General features: G+C 39.7%; 1 protein-coding gene across 3 annotated transcripts in view; it reads left to right on the top strand.

Moving 5' to 3' along the window:
• The window catches only part of alk (ALK receptor tyrosine kinase), a 484,391-nt gene that overhangs the window by 264,442 nt on the left and 199,200 nt on the right, over positions 1-20,749 (top strand). For all 3 annotated transcript variants that reach the window (XM_074661350.1, XM_074661348.1, XM_074661351.1), the window contains exon 4: positions 12,426-12,630. In XM_074661350.1, the coding sequence (XP_074517451.1) occupies positions 12,426-12,630 (205 nt within the window). The remainder of the gene's footprint in view (positions 1-12,425; positions 12,631-20,749) is intronic.

Genomic DNA, 20,749 nt, shown 5'->3' with positions numbered 1-20,749 from the left:
GTTTTCCTGAGTTTTAAATTATAACATATTCCACCCACATTATTAATTTGCGTTAGCATCTAAGCAATCTTCCATCTCTGTTGTGGGGGGAAAATTTAGTTTGCACCTACTCTGTGGATGTATTGTGTTGCTCTCTGTGGTTTCCATGTATTAGGATTAAACTGATGTGTGGTTGAGAGACAGCAGCTACCACTTTCTCCAGACTATGTTGTCAGAGCCTTTTAAATCGTATCTAAATATTAAATAAATGGCACTGTCAATATAGATGAGAACTTTTACACTGGAATAACCAACAAGAATATTCACATTGCAATAATAGGCTTTTTTGTTAAAAGAAGTTTAAAAAGTACATTGTAATATAATGTTTAATAACTTTTTTTCTCAGGAATGCAGGTTTTATATTTGAATTTAACCTTTTAAAATACGCAATATACTCTATAGGCACTTTGTACCAACAGTTTGGGGTTTAATTATCATAACAATAGGATCTTTAAATATGGAGAAAGGATATCAACAATATATTTGTTATTTGGCTTACAGATTAATTGTTAAATCTTCTGACAGAGACAAAATCACTACATTCTAAATGTAGATGCACTTAAGGGATAAAACCCATGGTCCAACAGTTCTTGTGATCTGTTGTTTTGTTTTCAGTTTATTTCAAAGGAAGTGATTAATGAATTGCGCACCGACTGGTTGAAAGCTGCTCGAGGCATCATCAACACAAGAATTGATGCGGCTGCTGTGAAGGAAATTTGGGTGGTTAGGGGTATAGGAACATTGTTGTCTATTGAAGTAGTATAAAACTGCATCAGAGATCTGTGTTTTCGATGGTGAGAGTCAAATCAATTATGTTTCTAACACAGACATATCCCAGAGAATCATCATTTTGTTGTGCAGTGTTTTTAAAAACACTGAAAAATCAAAGGCAGTGTCTTACATGTACAATTCAATAGATTTTCATGATGTTCACATTTAATATTATACGGGGATGGTCCTAATTTACATATGGCACCTGACACCTGCATTTCTCTCCAACTTATTACTTTTGTGTTCTTTCTTTCTTCTTCTTTTTGAGGAATGTGTTTAACAAATATTAAACCTCATGACGTTGTTACAGCAATAGATATATATACTGCAGCAGGCTGTTCTCATACACCTTTCATCGCTATACCTACGAAAAGTAATGCACTGGAATTTGTTTATATCCCAAGAAATCAACGCGTATTTAATCCAAGTAATCGTGAACAATGAAGTATGAAAAGTGGGATACGTAGGGAGGAGGTTGGGGTGGATGGGCGGGTGAACAAAACACCGGACTTTCACCCAGGAGACCGTTGTTCGTTTTCCGTGTGAAACCAGACGTCAGCGTTGATTTATTTGTCACGTAACTTGCGTACTAAATAACGCCACTTCCTTAGTTATTTTAGCCCAAACCACGATCGTTTCCTAAAACTTTGTAGTTTTTTTGCCTAAACCACACCAAGTATTTTGAACGTAGTTATTTTAAACTTAATCACATTTTTTCCTAAACCTAACTAAGTAGTTTCCTGTGAAGACGGAAGTTTATTTTGAAAAGACTGTATGCATGTAACATGCATAAATTGACACAAGCTGCTGATCATTCGTAGGAGAACACATGAAAAATTAGGAAATAACAGTTTTTTAAGATATCATACAAACCACCGTATGAGGTTACGTTATTACTGCAGTAATAGGATTTTCAAAACAAAAGCCTTTGGAAATATTCAATATTGAAACAACACTCAAGATTTTCTATTTCTATGTTAGTGTTTTGTTTCAAACAGATGGCTTAGCTTGCTTTATATTTGAATACTCACAAAAAGCATAATTTTCATAGCAAAATATTAGACAATAAAACAAGAAAAAAGGCAATTTTACAACTGCTCATGGAGATTTGTTTTTTTCTGAATTGATCATCGGGTTTCAAAATCACTTTCGGACAGCTGTGCCTTTTCAAGAGGAGTTCCATTTCATGATTTCATGTCTGTTATCTCACACCTGGTTGACAAGTTGGTTCCCTGTTATAAAATGATATCCTCATTGGACATAATTACTATTGAATTAAAGGGGTTATGTCATGAAAAACTCACTTTTTCAGAGCCTGTGCCAACCATTTGGGTGTCTGGAGTGTCTACCAACCCACAAACTGTAAAATAAGACAACCCAGTCAGTTTGTTGTGTGCTGCCTAGATCAGAAAACATGTGATTAAACAAGCCATTCAGATTTGGCTTCCCTTCATATGTCACATGCAACATATTTTCTTGCCAGCCAATCAGAGCAGACTGGACTTTTTCTGGAGGGGGGGGGGGGCTTAAAGAGACAGGCACTAAAGTGGAGGGTTTCAGATATAGGGTGAATACAGGTATATTCACACAGACAGTATGAGAAAAAATTTCAACATTAAAACATGTTCCAGTGGAAACCCAGAATACAAGTATGAACCTGAAAATAAGCACGATATACCCCTTTTAAAAAAAAAAAAGTTCCTCAAGTATATTATACTGTGAGCATTGCTTCAAAAAACTGTACACATTTCTTACTATTTTTTATTGTACATCTGGTTTCCTCTACATATTTGATTGACAAGTGCAAAGCAGCAATGGCTCATGGAAGTGCTGAATGGAATAACGAGAACATAGAGGCACAGAAATTGAATGACGGCTAGAATATTTGGTTAATTATAAGCAGGATAATTAGCAGAGGGCTGTGGCCTGTCTGGCATGTGAAGTGGTTGAGGTTTACATTGCAGTTTTATTGTGCAGTCTAATTCATTAGTGTCATTAAAAGCAGGTACTGACTTCTTGGACTTTAACAATGAGATCACAGAGGGGAACGTACTGCAAACACAGCCATTTAGACATCTCATTAAATACTAAATACAGTAAGTATGAACGGGGCTTCATAGTGAAACAGATGACAAGACAAAACACCAAACCATACACGCCTCATCTTATTGTCTCTTACACCATTATTGGGCCGCTAAGTTGCCCTGCTTTTGTTTGCTCGTGGTGTTGAGTCTCATTACTTGTTATCATTACATGGTAACACATATTTTTAAATCCATTTTTTTTTTTTTTTGCAATTCATCACAAAACAGACACCTTTTTTCTCTTGCAATGAAGTCATAACTGCAGTAGAACTACACAAAGCCAACTGACGATTTCTGACAAGGAATTCAGATTTCAACTTTTGCTGCTGGTACGGTTAAGTTAACGCGATAATAGCGTGTTAACGCAAATTCATTTTTAAGCCACTAATTTTTTTAACGCATTTAAATAATTTGTGATGTTTAGGTTGTAGCAGGCTCAGTTTAAAGCTAGAGTGAAGATACTGATGTCATATGAAAGTGGAAAAGCTAAGGAATCTATTAGCACCATGTCATACTAGCTTGTTGCGAAGGAGGCAAAATAACGCTCCAAACTTACACTCAATTTTGGCGAGGAAAAACTGGCATGGCCATATTCAAAGGGGTCCCTTGACCTCTGACGTCAAGATATGTGAATGTAAATGGGTTCTATGGGTACCCACAAGTTTCTTCTTTACAGATATGCCCACTTTATGATAATCACATGAAGTTTGGGGCAAATTATAGTCAAGTCAGCACACTGACGCACTGACAGCTGTTGTTGCCTGTTGGGCTTGAGTTTGCCTTGTTATGATGTGAGCATATTTTGATACTAAATGCAGTACCTGTGAGGGTTTCTGGACAATATTTGTCATTGTTTTGTGTTGTTAATTGATTTCCAATAGTACATATATACATACATTTGCATAAAGCAAGCATATTTGTCCACTCCCATGTTGATAAGAGTATTAAATACCTGACAAATCTCCCTTTTAATGTACATTTTGAACAGATAAAACAATGTGTGATTAATTTGCAATTAATCACGATTAACTATCATGCGATTAATCGTGATTTAATATTTGTATGGATTGACAGCTCTAGCTGCTACAATACTGTAATTAAGAGTATTAATACTGCACTCAGTTATTTTCATTCTAATCGGCCTTTTTCTACATGAAACATAATGAAAGAATGTGATGTCCTCATATCTCGGCTGATGAAACAACTTCCCTCGTTGGTTGAGCAACAAATTTACTTCCAAGCACAGATTTTAAGAGAGGTTGTTTTTGAATAACCAGCAATAGATTTTTTTTTTTTTTTATCTGGACTGCTGCTGTTTTTTTTAATATGAGTGGGTTTTGTAGGTTGAGGTGGTGGACTATAGTGCCCTGATTATACACTTGCTCCTGAGTCATGTTCAGCACCCTGCTGAACGTTCATGTTCGCTCGGTGCTCTCCACTCTCCTGCTCAGTGGTAATGTTGCTGTTGACATCAAGATCTTTTTGTCAGTGCTCCGCTTCGCCACAACAACATCACATCTTCCAGCTGTTTCCGTTACTAACAACAACAAAAAAAAAACGTAAGTGAATAAATCAAAACTGGTGGTCCTGATGCGGCTGAGTGCCTTGAAATTAGAAAAAAAAACACGCTAGCAGAAATGACTAAAATGAACATGATTGGCACATTTGGCAGAGTTCCCTAGGACTAACTACCACACAACAAACAAACGCTGCAGTTTACAACTCCAGCTTAAGTAATAGATCATGTTGGAAGGCTGTGGGAAATCCAACATAAATCATCTTTTTGTATCAAATCAAAGATGATGAACACCATAACGTCAATTTGATTAAGTGAGCATTGAAGAGTAAACAGAAATATAGTGTATAGAACGTATTACAAGTGTTTACACAGATTCACTGGCGCCGGAATAGGGGGGGCCAACGAGACTTTTTGTCCTACCCACTTTCAGGTGTCAGGTGTTACGGGAATAAAATGTTGGCGATAACGTCTAAGCCTATGGGGTCTAACATGCCAGACCTTTATCCAATCATAATCAACAATTGCATAATTCAAATTCGCGACATCCAGCCCGCCACAGTCTGGGTAGACCTACCGCAGTTTCATAATGAACCGAAAATACTTCTCAATGGGGAGATAGGGTAATTCCGACATCAAAGAATCAGTGGCGATGAAAGCCGACCGTTGAGTCGCCTCACGTCTCCTTTGTCTTGACCAAAAAGTTGCACTCAAACACACCGCAAAGACTACAGCCAACGGCCAACTACCACGTACGTTCTATGCCTGCGTGAGATGAAATAACTCTCCACACCAGCAGGTCGCGGTAGTCTGTATTTGTCATTCAAAAAGGGAAACCGGAAGACTTAGTACCGCGGATATACAAGCCGTTGTTATGATACGTGCATGAAACAAAGCAGTGTTTGCCGACCATTTTCACACAACTCTCATTCACCGATTAGCTCCATTCCAGACGACCATGTCTTTATGAAAATATCCGTGTATTGGAATGATCAGATGAGATGAAAGATGAAAAATGAGAAGAGCCTTCTGTGTGTGCCGTCTTGACTTTACTCGTTGACTTGCTTTCTTCACGTTCGTGTCTCTTCTTGTGCACTGATTTGTTTAAGCTAAACAGCCAATCAGAGGGATTTACCTCACCGACGGGCACCGCTGCCGATTCAACATGCTGAATCGGCCGGAAAAACCTCCAAAACGGGCAGACTAGAGCCGAAACTAGGCCGCTCAGTGTGGGAGTACCTCTCCCTGGCGCTGGCTGTCCTCAGTGTGAGACTTGTCATTGTGACAGAAGCTATGAAGACGAGACAATAGTATTTATGTCTCCAGTGGTTACCAAAACTTTCCTCTGTTGTCTAGTTATGCAACACTGTACTGAACAATTAAATGTGTCTGAACACACATTTAATCAACCACATTAGAATTGCGCAGGGCTGTATAGTCTATTCCCAGAGGGTCGTTTTTCAATCACTGATTTTCTTTTTGTCTTTTTTTTCTCTTTCATTGGGAGAGAATTTCAAAAAATTCTAACTTGTATTTTCTTTGAAGAAAGGGTGTAAATTAAAGCTAATTATCTGTATTCACATTACTCGTTATATCGTGTCTAAATGGACAATGAGGTCTTATGCAAATGCACATGCAATTTTCAATCAAACAATCCCTAATTTTGATGTTATGCACACTATTCACAAAGGCGGTGGAGACTGACCCGGAGGACACCCTCTCCCTCCTCTACCTGCATCGCAATAAATTCTCACAATAAAGTATTCCATTTTTTAGACAAAGCACCGCACATAATAAAAGTATGTAGAATCACTCATATGAATCAAAGATAAATAGTGCAGTGTTTAGCGCGCCCCCGCTCCAGATGTTTAATATGCTTTTTTATGCACTGTTCCTTGTCATGGTTGCGTTGCTTTTGTGGGTTGCATTCACACCGGGTAACACGTCCGTAAACATTGTCTGGTTTTATTTGGTCGTTCAGATTGGTGTCATTTTTCTTTTTTGACGTTATCTAATATTATTCAGTGATTATGCACAATTTGCTTGTACTTCTTTATCAGATGATCGGTGCTGCTTATTGCAAAAACAACAACAACACATTGCCTTGTAGCTGTTATCTGTACCTGCTCTTCTGGTCATTCACTGAACATTTAACAGTCGAAAAGGGATATTTTTTGTTTGGATGAATTTTAAAGTCTTTAACTAGCAGATGCCCATGTCAACAGATTTTTTTCAGTTATTGATTTAACATCAGTTCTCTGGGAAACTGTCTGTGTGCACCATTAGTAAGTAGTAGGCTCCCGCAACCTGGTCATTGGCTTTGAAAATAACCAGGCGCAAAGTGGGTTGTCACACTGACATATTATTTGCTTCTTACCGACTCAGGAAGGGGGCATGTCTTTGGACTATTTTCATTGTTTCAAGAACACTTAGATGTAGGAAAAAACATTATGGTTTGGTTTAAAAGTACTACGTTAGTAAAATGAAAGTGAAGTGTTGTACACGTGAACACAAAGATAAACAACATGTTATTGGTTTTGAACGGGACACCAACAGCGTCTCCTGGATGAAAGCCCTGTGTTTGTTGTACCCATCCACCACCAAACCCACCCACCCTATGTGTGTTTTGCAGGCTGGTTTCATACACCGTTCGTAGTTATACTTGCACTGTAATTCGTATATATCCCACAAAAAAACAATTTGTGTGTAATTAACGTAGTCGTGAACCAGGAAATATAAAGAGTGGCGAACGCTGCATAGAGAGGAGGTTGGGGTGGATAGGTGGGTAAAAAAAATAACAGACTTTCGCCCAGGAGACCGGCGACCACTTTCTTGTTTAATATTGTCACGGATGGGTTTACGTTGTAATCATTTGAAAGCACGGTGCGTCTCGTACAGATGCTAAAGAGTGCCTTGTGCGTTGCTATCACATGCCGAGGGGCGTGACAAAGTGTCGGTATTTGACGCCCTGGGAATGAGAACGGGCTGGAAGACACTACTGTTTTTGCTTTGTTTTGTCATGTTTTTCTTGTGTAGCACAAATGGACTAGGCTACAACTGCATTTCCTTGTTCAACTATGTGTTATAGAATGACAATAAATGATCCTTGAATCCTTGAAAAGATGTTACTGATTCTGCAAGTCTCAGATCCTCAGGCAGGGAGTTTCAGATTCGAGGAGCCCTCGACTGCAAAAGCCGGTCACCTTTAGTTTTGAGCTGGGACTTAGGAACAGCCAGCAGAGCCCTGCCTGAGGATCTGAGGATCTGAGGCTGCGTTCCGGCTCATATGACAGCCGCAATTCAGCAATGTAACTGGGAACTGAACCATTAAGTGCTTTAAAAGTAATCAGTAAAATCTTCAAATCAATTCTAAAACATACTGGTAACCAGTGTAGGGAGTTTAAATCAAAGCTGATATGATGTTGTCATCTAGTGTTTGTTAAAAGCTGAACCGAGCAGCTGTGTTTTGTGCCAGCTGAAGGCGTGAGATGGTTCTCTGGCGTAACCCTGATTACAATAAATTTCAATAATGTAACCAAGATGAAATAAAAGCATGGATGACCTTCTCGAGATCAGGTCGACTGAGAAAAGACCTGATTTTTGAGATGCACGTCAGCTGATAAAAACATGGTTAAACGACCCTTGCAACGTGCTTTTCAAATAAAAGGTCACCGTCAGATATAACACCCAAGTTTCATGTTGAAGGTTTAACATTTGTGGACAGGGAGCCAAGATGTTTTTTTTCGGGGACGAAAGAGAGATTATTTCCAAATTGTTATAATTTAGCTGGAGAAGGTTTAAGGTCATCCAGCACTCCAGCACTGACAGACAAGATAGTTACTGATGAGTATTGCGTACTTCAAAGGCATACATTTGCATGTCATCTGCATAACAATGGTATGGAATATTGTATTCATATATGATAAGTCCAGCTATTGTGAATGACTGAGGTCAAATCTAAAAAAAGAAAAACCGACAAGAAACATGAAAATCTTCAAAAGAATGATGATGTTGTTCCGTAACTTCTGGATGTGTAGATGAACAAATGTTCACCATATAAACTTAAAAGGTGATATGTTAAACTTGTTTCTGCTGCCGCCAAGTGGCCAAAAAAACTCAGTTATTGCAGGTTTAAAATTGACTGTGGCAGAAAATCCTTTTAAAGAAGAAACCAACAACAATACACAATCACAAAAAAGCTGCTTATCAGCATGCTGAACATACTTTTACACCATGTCTCTACAGTGGAAGCTGTCACTGTGTCGCGCCAATGAATGGGTTGTAAACTAAAATGTGAAGCAGTCAAATTGTTGGGACCCCAAAAAGTTTGTGCTGGCCTTGGGTAAATGCATAATGTTATAAGAGGATTTGGCAGAGAATACAATTTGAATGGCTTGTTTCCCTCCGTCTCTCAGGCCTTTTAGCAGCAATTTTATTATCTGAGGGAATTCTGCTCTCACCAACAGTTGGCCTGATTTGGTATGCTATGTCAACAAGAGCCTCAGTTGATTGAATCTGTAACCGCACAGAGAGCGAGAAAAGTGTTTACCAGCTTGATTCGATGATAGAATACGACGATCACTTTGGATTGAAATGTTTCTGCTTTTTGGGGGGCTTGTCTTTTTCCTCGGAAGGGCAATAATCAAGTGCCATTTTATAAACACTGTTGATGAAGTCTAAACTTCATAGATAAATGAGAAATTGCCTCCATCAGAGTCCATTAACTGTAGAAAAACAGCTCAGCTGGATTGCTAGGGCTGGTGTGGGTTACAAAGAAACAAGAAAGAACCTCCAGATTAGTGTTTTATTGATGGTTTCTTCCAGTCTTGTAATTGTTTTTAGTGAACATCTTTTCCATTAAGAATAGTTTTTAAGGAAATATATCATTTTCATAGAGTTTTAAGTCCTGACACAGAATAGATTATTGGATGGGCATACTTCCAGTGAATCCCCACAGGTCGTCGTTAAAAGCAACACTCAAGGAAACTGAAAACACAGGTGTCATCCACAGCATGAATTTGTGTGGGATGGTTTCAGACTTGTGTGATCCAATCATTTCTAATAATTTCAGATTGTTGTAAGGTCCAAAAGTTAACATTTATTGAAAAAGATAGATGCAATCATTTCCAAAATCCACAACATGTTTTTATCTAACAAAATAGTCTGCTTCAATCCATATTTGTTGGTGTTTAGCCTTTCAAAAACACAATTTTCGCTGCGGTCAAAAAGCTGCTCGCTGCACACATAAGGGAGGTATGGACCTGTATTAATGGGGCGATCTAGCAGCAGTCTAACAACACCATAAATTACATTTATTTAACCACAATAACAAAAACTTGTCTCCAACACTTTTATAGGAAATGTATTAAATCATTAAAAAAAAAATCAGATTATGTATCTGTATTTGCTTGGCAAATTTGCCAAGATGTCATCACTTTATGTTTGTGGAAAAAACTGATAAGTTCTATTCATTAAAGTAAGCTGATTTAATAAATACATCTAATATCACTCTATTCAAACTGAGGATTTCGTTCGAGGAATTGTAATGTTTTTGACGTCGGTGTGATGACGTCGGAAAATATGGGGCAGGGGAGCTCAGATTTTCTTAGATACAAGTAGGGGCAGCTTCAAGGAAAAAAGGTTGGGAACCACTCTCTTATATTATGGTGATTTTTTGTTTTTATGCCAAGCTGGTTTTAAAATCATCTCCGTCTATACTGCTTAAACCCCCACCGATGCTCATGTTGCACCATGCAGACTGGGACCGACAGGCAGTTGAACCAGGCCTTGTGATGCAGTAAATGAGGGCATCAAGCTCTGTTGGGCAGCAGTATTCACAGGTGAAGCTGAGGCAGAAACCTACTAATGGAATTACAGTCTTTCCTTTGCGGTCGCAGTTATAATTTCTACCCTGCCGATAATTGCTCCCAAGCACGTATTTCTTCATCTTATTTGGACTGGGAAACAAGAGTTAATAGGTTTCTGCCTTCAGGCCCAAAGGCTCTTGCAGGCTGAGTCTTAAAGCCTTTATATGAAATCGCCGCTGGGTTTGTTGTAAATGGGTCCAGTCCACATTGCCGGCAAACTTGTTGTAAGCACTCGGATTGTCCTTCCCAAATTGACTGGACCCTTTGTGTAAGAAGCATGCAAATGTGGAAGGGAGAGCAAATGAGGCTTATCCGGAACGCTCCGATTTGAAGGCCTCCAAATTCACCAGTTTTTCAGCAACCTCAGGGGATAAAGGAAAGCACTGGATATGAGGGACGGATGAAAGGAGGAGAGTAAAACTGTTTCCTGCCCATGTCTACAATGAAGTCCTCTGTTTGTCTTAATATAATTATTCAATTCAATAATTCAATTGTCTCTATTTATACCCTTGCGGTTATTTAAACATTTTAGACTTGCAAGACGGATGGAAATAATGTCGCTTAATTAAATCAGATTTCACTTCATACCAGGGCTGTCAAAGTTAACACGATAATAACGAGTTAATGCAAATTCATTTAAACGCCACTAATATCTTCAACGCAATTTAGGATTTTGAGGTTGTAACGCATTTTAAAGCTAGAGTGAAGATACTGGTATCATATGAATCTAGAAAAGCTAAGGTTTAGTACCGACCATGTCATACTAGCTTGTCGCTAAGGAGGTTATATAACGCTCCAAACTTATGCAAAATTTTGGTGAGGAAAAACTGGCATGGCCAGTCCCTTGACCTCTGACCTCAAGATATGTGAATGAAAATGGGTTCTATGGGTACCCACAAGTCTCCCCTTTACAGACATGCCCACTTTATGATAATCACATGCAGTTTGGGGCAAGTCATAGTCAAGTCAGCACACTGACAGCCATTGACAGCCCTACTACAGTATATACATGCAAACATGTGTAATTAGTTATATTTACAGTATATAATTATTTGTTATATATACATATATATATATATATATATATAAACATTCATCGGTCTTATCCAAGATTGAATAAGAGACCCACTCACCATGCCAAACATCAAGACTTTGTACAGCCCTATTCTCCCATCCTTCCTCTGTCTAAGTACCAACATACAAATTGCATACACAGCTAATGGCAAAAGGCTGTTTGAGTGCAACGGCTGACATACACTAGGAGACACGCGTGTCCCAGTTAGAGAAGTACACTTTAATCTGACACTTGGGAAGCTGGTTTTACTATTATCTAAGAGACGCAAGAGTGCTGCCTGGAAATGGAAACAAACTTTAAAAGGAAAGACAAGGGAATAAATCAACCCTATATTGAAACATTTTCTTGATATATCCTACAACTTCTACAACTTCTACAACTTCTACAACTGCAACTGCTGCATCGAGCGCACCTCACGACCCTGCACTGACACGCAGGGCAAGCTCACCTTGATTGGTTCCTGAGAATGATTAAAATCAATTATTCTGCGAGATTTTTGCTTTGCGTTCCTCAGCTTCCCCTCATCAACACTACTTTTCTTAACCGAGCATATTAAAAATGAATTTTCCTCCTTTCAAGTTGAGATTCTCTGTGCTTCCACATACACACACAGCTCTCAGTCTCTGATGAACTTCTAGCTTGAACAAGCGCAATAGGTTTGAAAGTGAAATGGGACTTCATATCAAAGCTAGAAAAAAAACTGTGCTTTGATTTTCCACCCGCTACCCCCTCTTTCTTTTTTTTGGGGCAAGGGATGTCATTGACTGCTCTTTTTTCAAAGCAGCTTTATTTCATGAATTTTCATCAAGTGCTTCTCTCAGCCATTGCCTCAAAACTATTTGAAATGATAGCCCGTCACTCATCTGGTATCTGTTCATACTGTAACAGCATGACGTGTCATGAGATCGTAATTGCAGATAATTTTTCAAGCTTTCTCGCTACTGCTGATTTGCGCTCGATCTGAGATCGATAAAGTCTCTAACCCAGTGTCCTTTTATGTTTCCTCCCAGTACACCCAATCTGCAGCACTGCTCTCTTCTACAGTTCTTTGTCTTTGTCTCTCTCTCCCTCAGGCCAGTTCCTGTGGGTGAACAGCTCAGCCTTTGGCGGCCCCTGGGTGCTGAGTCCTTGGCTGTGGGGGGGCCAGGGTCCCTGTAGCCTGGACATGGCTGTGTTCCTCCATCCCAAGCAAAGTGGACAATACACCATATGGCTCATAGAGCGGGACAAAGTGCCACTTGCCCTCTTCTCCACTGACACGCTGCCGCGCATCACAGGGTAAGCACCTGTTTTATACACGTATAGTGCACTAGAAGACTGAATTTGAGCTTGCACTGGGAAAAAACAGATTGATTTGATTAAACACAGTGCCAGTACTCTCTTATCCACATGTTGGCGTGTTTATCAGCAGCTATCAGCAATCTCTTGGGACCTATTCCTATTTATTCATTATTTCTTTAAGCATGTTATACTGTGTCAGTCATAATCAGCTGTGATTTTATTGCTATATTATCACACCTGGGCTATGCATCTTCTATAGTAGGCCGATAATACTCAATAATAGACAATAATATTCCAAATGAAACATTATAGGGTTAAGCTGGTGTGTTTAGTGTTAACAGCTGAAGTGCTTTCCTGTGTTATTTGTAGCCTATAGTAGGGTATCATTCAGGTTTTAGGAGCAGTGTCTCAGTCAGGATGCCCCGACATATTATGCAGCAGGATAAAGAGACACATTCTGAATTCTTACAGTGAATAAAAGATACTTAGAGAGATATTTGGTTTGGGGGTCCTTTGAAGGTTTTTGACCTACAGTATAACTATCGAATTTTACATCATTTTGGACCATTATTATTACTAGATTATTTTATTATTTACACATATCACAGCCTTCGTCTGAGCATTTAATTCTTCTGGAAATGTTTGCCCTAAAAGAGCAGATTCAGAAAACTTTGAAACAATATTTGTTTCATTATATTTGTGTAAAAGTTATGACAACACCAAGATGGTGACGGCCAAACACCAAGACGTCACGGTGACTAAGTCCACTTCTTACATACAGTCTATGGTCATAACTATCCACATGTAACCTTTCCCTTGGCATCAGCTTTGTTTATGGGATTTCTAAGCATCATGCTCAGATTCACTGAGTCGGAGTCCTGAATACAGTATACAGTACGTGCACACTTGTGTGCCAGCCGAGAGCTTCATCGTGGATACTCCGTTCCCAAACCTGTGTAAATGTGTTCCATTAGAGGCAGAGATAGAAAACGTTCAAGCACAATCAAATGATGGCACCCTCATCGAAAGCCTTTTTATATGGAGATTGACTAAGACAGAGAGAGAGAGAGAGAGAGCTGGCCGGGTAAAAGGGGAAGGTGGGTTGTTTTAAAACACGGCTGGGTTACAATCAGCTATCATGTGTTACTAATCCTTAATTAACAGGTCTGTGCTCCTCTCATTGTGGCTTCTCACTGGAGGCTTTGCAGAGATCTGTGTCTCACACTGAGAGCAACAGGGTGGCAGAGGCTAGGACAACACTTAGTTCAAAAGTTTCTCCTCTCAATGCTTTATATGCGCGGCCATATCCATGTGTGGCCTGCCCTGATTAGCATGGCCTTACTTTGGTTCTTTCATGTGTAGGAAGTCAGAATACAAAGAGCAACTCTGTTTCATGCCGCTTGTGTGTGCAATATCTTAAGGGCATTGGAATCATACGGATGTCATGCTTTAATCTCTCCTCTCTCTGCTGCTGTCTGTGTGTGGGAGTGAATGTGCGTTAGTGTTTGTGTGTGTTTATGCGAATGGTGTGTCTTCTTAAGGGGAGCATAGCAGGGACGCGCTCATTACATGTGTGACGGATTAGACTGTGCGTTTGTGTGCTCTCATTTGTAGTCAGAGGCTGCCATCCGCCCACGCCATCTCTGCCTTTTGGAGACTCGCTCAGCCAAACTCCTCCGACGGGAGGACGCTCATATCATAAAAGAGGGGGCAATAACAAAAGCGAGAAGGGCCACCTGCGGACATTGGAAGAATCAGTCAGCCTACTAATTGTCAAACCTTGCCCCTTGAATTTTAATCCTGTTTTGACGTGTTTTATGTTTAATTTAGTTGTCAGGATATTGGCACATGGGTTAGCCAAGAGGGAAACTAAACATCCTCCTACACTGATCATTTAACAAAATCCTCCTTACTTGAAGATTGATTCAAACTTATGAGGCTTCATTTCATTCAGTTAAACTTTGTATTAAAAATAAATCCCAGGTTGAAGCAGAGACCGCCATGTCCAAATGAAACCAAACTATCCATATCACGCAGCATGTGATGTAACTCGGCACTATTTGGAAGCTGCCCACACACAATCTTGCAGTATTATTATCTCTGTTGATTCTTCTTAACGCTAATGGAAAAATAGATTAGAGATGCCCCCAGTAAATACTGTTGCACCTCTAAATGTAACAACTTGTTTCTTTACGAAATTCTCAATCAAGAAAGCGTCTGATTAACTCTGAAACAATGGCCCAAGCTGCAGCTCCACTACAGCCATCAGCCGCTGAGGGAGTGCTTGCTTTGAAACCTCCGAAAGCTGCTCCGTTGCGTTAATGTTGCGTCACATCTGATGGAATTGTCCAAGCGCAAACACAATCTCTGTGAGTCGATTCTCAATGGATAATGCTCCATCCTCTGCTTTATTAAAAAAAAAAATGTTGCTTGATTTTCTGTGACGAATTGAAAGAGGGTGAAATAAAAGGTAACCTAGACAGTTTTTAGAGTGAAAAAAATATTTTAGACAGGTCAAGGTTGGAACCTGCTGTGCAAGTCGAGTGTTGCATCTTACCAAACGTGCTGGATATACTTGTGAATATAAACCAGCTGCAAAACCAAAACATCAAACTTCAACAAGCAGTCTGAGGAAGAGTGTCACATTGACAGAATGCCAACGGTGATGCAAAATGGAGCTCAGGTTTGGTCCAGTAAACATGGTTATCATACATTTATTTGAATGGGACCCATGGTGGAAAGTCACATGTTTATTGTGCTTCCTTATCAATAAATAACATTTACAGTACATGCCCCTGTATTATATTGCAGTGTGCGCTTATTGTTAGTAAATAAAGTTGCCTACTGACAGTATATTTAATACATTATATCACATCCATTGTATCACGTCCATGCCACACTACAGTAGCTCCACCAATAACACCAAGATAAACAATACAACCTTAAACCAGCAGTAGGCAGTATGTTTTGTTGCATCATTGGGAAAAAAATCCATAATAACCTTTCAGCATATTGTAATTCAAATGTTCTGAGAGAAAACTAGACTTCTGCACCTCCTCATGGCTCTGTTTTCAGGCTTTAAAAAAATCTAGCCCGTGACGGGAGACTTTGGCCAATCGTAGGTCATTTCAGAGAGAGAGCATTCCTGTCGGTTGTGCTCCGGTCATGTGACCGGTAGTTAAGCGTTCCTTCAAGAGAATTCACAATGGCTACCACGACACAGACTTTCTCATTTTACAGCTAGACCGTACACTACAAGATGATTCTGAAAACATTTGAGGCGAGAAATAGGCATTAACGTAACATAATAATGATTCATATTTGATGCCTAGTTTGACCGTTTGGTCGGAGTTCGCGAGTGATTGACAGCCGGCTCTCATAGACAGCAGATGGACAGCAGACCTCAGATCAGCTCTTACTGCTTGTTTTCTCCCGGTCTGTGAAATCTTGCAGATGCCGTTAGGAGCACCGGAGAACACAGAGGCACCTAATTTTTTTTCAGGTTACCTGTTTCATGCACTACTGTTAGGATGTAGCTACCGTTTTATAAAAATAGTTTTTTTTTAATCATATTTGCTCCAATCTCACCTACTTCAGCTTTAATGACCACGAAGTAAACGTCATTCAGTCGGCATCACAAACAGAACACTTAAAAAGGGCCTGCTATCCGTGTTAACTGGTGACTCTCAGCCGAACGCGTCATGATTGCTTGTAGCGACGGCATCTGTGTCCTCGTCAATGCCTTCAATTTTGATTTAATCAAGATAAATACATACTCATATGTGTTTATTATCCACGCCAACCATGTATGTAGGTTTCTATGAGCAACCACTGACGCATTCGGGCTGAAAGTCACCAGTTAATACTGTTAGCCAACATCAGAGTCATTACAACTTGCCATCGCAGTAATGACGGCGGCGCTAGGTGGCGGAACACACAAAGCGGTCACCGCGTTCGTCTATGGTTACAAGAATCTGCCTGTTCACCACTATGCAAGTAGAATTTTAAGGTTAGCTATTTTATTACGTCTTCCCTCAAACCCCTGCCTCAGATTTCATCATACAGTGCATAACTATACCTGAGGGAAGCATATTTAGGACCTCTGAAGACAGGCAACAAAGTACTTGACTCATCAAACAGTGTCAGCTCTCACAGTGAATTTCAGCATTCCAAGTGTCTCGGTCAGCAGTGAAAGAGAGACAGGATGAGAAGAGGGGGAGGGCTGCAGGATTTATATATAAATATATATCTCCACAGGAACTGTGTTTGCACACGCATGTGTGATGTCTCATTTCGTGTACTGTGACTGTATCTGGCTGTGGTAAATTATCCAGGCAGTCTTGTTTTGTAGGCGCGGTCACAGGTGATGCATTAACACTGCTGCTATATCTCATCACAGATGTCTTATTTATTCCTTCACACCCCCGTCCCATTACACACACTCACATCCACATGCACATGCTGGATAACATATAGTGTTGTGTGCATTCATTTACTGGCACCAAATGGCCTCAGTTGCAAAGCGCATTAATGTAATGTTCAATGCAATGTGTGTAGTTATCAGAACCACCCAGTGTGACAAAGGGCAACGATGCGTTAGTGTGGAAAGTGTCGGATGTCATTTAAAGCGCGGCATTAGAGAAACCATAATCTTAAAACTGATCCAGCTTATGTAATGCGGGGGAAGGAAGCCTCAAAGGTGGAAAGTGTTAATGCTCGATTTTGACATACAGTAGGAACATTATGGCAAGTGATATATAATATCAGCCGGGCTGCACATTCTCTCCGACACCACCCGTAGTGCATGAGGAATAGAATTACCGCAGCATCACAAAAGTGTCAAAAAGTAACAAACTGAACATGATTCGCTGGATGTTACAGCATGCAGTTAAACAAATCTGTTCTTTGTTTAAAACGTATAAATACATGAACCAAAATAAGGCTTAACGATAGATACAATCTGAATGTACACGGACAATTAGACTTCATTGTTACTGTCTCGGTCATGATGAAAGTTGTCACACACAATGGAGACAGTCGGCTGCCTTTTTCTTTCTAATTGAAGCAGCTGTAATCCTTGTAAGTAAAAAGGATTATTCTTGCCACTAACCTAATTATTCAATTTACAGTCCCATAAATGAAAAAAAAAATGAAAAAAACGACCTCAACACTGACATCATAGGCGTCTGTGTGTTCGCAGAGGATACACTTAGCAAGTTGAATAATGGCCTACTGCTGCATTACTTTTCTTGTAAATTATAATAAAGAAATCAATATGAACTGTGTATGAGACAGGTTAGAATGATGAAAGATGCTTTTAACTCTCACTAGTCGCATGTCCAAGATCTGTTTTTTTTTAAGATATGATTAAATACATTTTCAAAAAAAATGACTTGCTCCCACTTTTCTCTGCTTTATTTTTAATGTCCTGATGAAGGTCCTTGTTGACCGAAACGTTGACTAGTAAAGCAGGGAAAAGTGTGTGCGGGAGCAAGTCATTTTTTTGAAAAAGTACATATTGGAGGGGATCTACTCCCAGCACCACAAACAATTTTGAGAATGTGCATGTTTTCCTCTCCTTGATAATTAAATACATGGTCATGACTTCAATCAGTGTATGGTAATATATAATGTGTTGCTTCCACGGGGGGTGCAAACCAGGTGAGTTCCGTTGTTTGAGTATTCAATTAGAAATGTTTGCCCTTTAAATCCAAAATAACCTTTCGTAATAAAAATAACCATAATGTCATAAAACAGCTGTTCTCTGAAGTAAGCGCAGGTTGCAGTCTGTTAGTGTTAGCAGTAGGCAGAGGGGGCAGAGTCCTTTCATTCTGAGTTTGTTGGATAAATAGGCTTTTAAAGTGATATGAACCACTTAAAGAGAACCTTATTTTCCTAGTGAAGCAGTTTTTCCTCTCGAGCTATTAGGTTTTATCCAGGTGCACACATTTAGAATATTTTCAGGCAATTTAATGGCCGTTATCTGTGGTTACCACTGTCATTCTAATGCTTCAGACGAGCCAAACTGAACCTACCACATTGTGAAAGCAAAAGTGAAACTTAACGTTGTGAATTGAAACAAAACAACTTTGGGTTTAGGCAACAAAACTACTTGAGGTCTGTACTACGAAGCAAGTTCAACATACCCAGGGTATCTTCTCAGATAAAGTTGTCTAGATAGTTGGCAGTGATATATAAATAACTTTCAGAATACAATGAATGAAAGCATTACACTTAATTATGCCATTTGCTAATGTTATGTAATGTATGACTATTTCAGCCTTCTTTCAGATGCGTCCCTGACTCTGGCGGAGCAAATAAAAATATAAATATAAAAACATAAATCAAAGTGGTAATCACCCACAGCATACAGACAGCTGTCCTTCCTGCATTTGTCAGTTTAAACTGTTGCTTTGGTCCGTATGCAGTGCCTTTATACGAGTTGATCTCTCATCAGGAACATAACCTGCTCAGGAGCAGGTTAGGTGTTCAGCATAAGTTACCATGGCGATCTACTCCGGTAAGAAGTGAACCACCATCGTAAGACTGAAATCCCAGGGTTAACCCTGAAGTTACCTCACTTAGCCCAAATCCTTCTTCATAGTACAGGCCTTTGGTTAAGTTTCAGTAAAGATTGTGTTTTGGATTGAAATAAGTACGCTTGTTACGTAACTTACGAACCCGGTGAAAGTCCTGTGTTTGTTTGACCCCTCCATCCACCCCCATCATAATTACTACGGCCACTAGTGTTCAGCGTTGTCTTCTTATATTCCTATCGGTGATTAACCTTGTGAATAAAGGATAACAGCCTCCTGAACCTACTAGCAGGTGTAGCAGGCCCCTTCTAACCCATATAGGCTGATAATGCCCATTCATTGGCTGATAACATTCAAAGCGGGTAATTTATCCTAGCCCACTGTAGCTTCAAAAAAAAAGAAATACAAAATATAAAAATTATATCATCTTGCTGTATGCTTATTTAGGTTAAATGCTAATGTAATCATGGATCACAGGATCATCTAATTTAAGTGTAATATCACTTTTTTGTTATGCAATGATCCAAGTGCCACTTTATTTTATTTTATTAGTGCAATTATAATTTTTTTATTCTATTTTCTGAGTCACATTTTTGTTTTGGAACAGGAAGACATTCACCTCACAGAAAGTCTCATACAACCATGTTTTGTGGGTCCTTCAATGAGCAAAGCTAAACTAGAGTAAGAGAGATGGGTCACCTCGAGGACCTCTCATTGGCAAAGCGTTGCATTCGTCCCTGGCAGGCCTTTATAACTCCTCCGCTCCTGCACTTACTGCTCGCCAGAGCTGACCTCCAGCTTCCGGAACCGTGGTCACCACAGAGCCAGGGCTGATGGCATCCTTATACTGTAGCTCTTGGTCCTGGAGCGCTGCCAGTAGGAGGGCTGCAGTTGCTGGAGATTATTTGGAGAAAAGACAAAGGCAGTTTAGAATTCGAATGTTCTGCTTTTTGGCCAACGGTGTTGTACAGTTCATAGCATGTCAAGGACAGGGAAGGAGTCATTATGTGCCATATGTGGTATGCTGGCAAACATGTGCCATTGTGACCCAATGCTCCACAGATTTGTATTCTAACCAAAAGCAAATCTCAGATCGGTTTATTGTTCTGTAACTTGAAACAATTGATTGTCTGTGCTATAGATTTAAATGTATCAGACAGCATATGCAGTAAAGCCTGTATTAAATAGAGCCAAACACTATGCAGGTTTTCATCCCAGCCAAAACAAAGAAGAGGGTGTGGGTGATAGCTCAGACACAGTGGCTAAGAGGGCATCTAAGGGAATACATTTTTTTTATTTTCTTGACATATTCTCTGTCTGCTCTGGCTCCCAAGTAGCCGTCTTTGCTATTTTGACGTTTCAAATGCAAATGTGATTCTTTGTAGCATCAGCCACCACTGTTCCTGCTTCCTTTTATACCAGCTTCCAGAGAAAGGAGGTAGCAGCATTATTTTCCATTGACTAATACATTCTCCCTCTGTAAGCCTGCTATTATATGCACATTAGTCAACATCCCATGATAAAACCTGCCAGGCAAATTGACACAGGAAAAAAGAGAATAGTCATGACTACAGGGCAAA

Source organism: Sebastes fasciatus, chromosome 15 (genome assembly GCF_043250625.1).
Source record: "Sebastes fasciatus isolate fSebFas1 chromosome 15, fSebFas1.pri, whole genome shotgun sequence".
NCBI lineage: Eukaryota > Metazoa > Chordata > Actinopteri > Perciformes > Sebastidae > Sebastes > Sebastes fasciatus.
The sequence above is the reverse complement of the archived record's forward strand: the minus strand, read 5'-3'. Positions and strand labels throughout refer to the sequence as shown.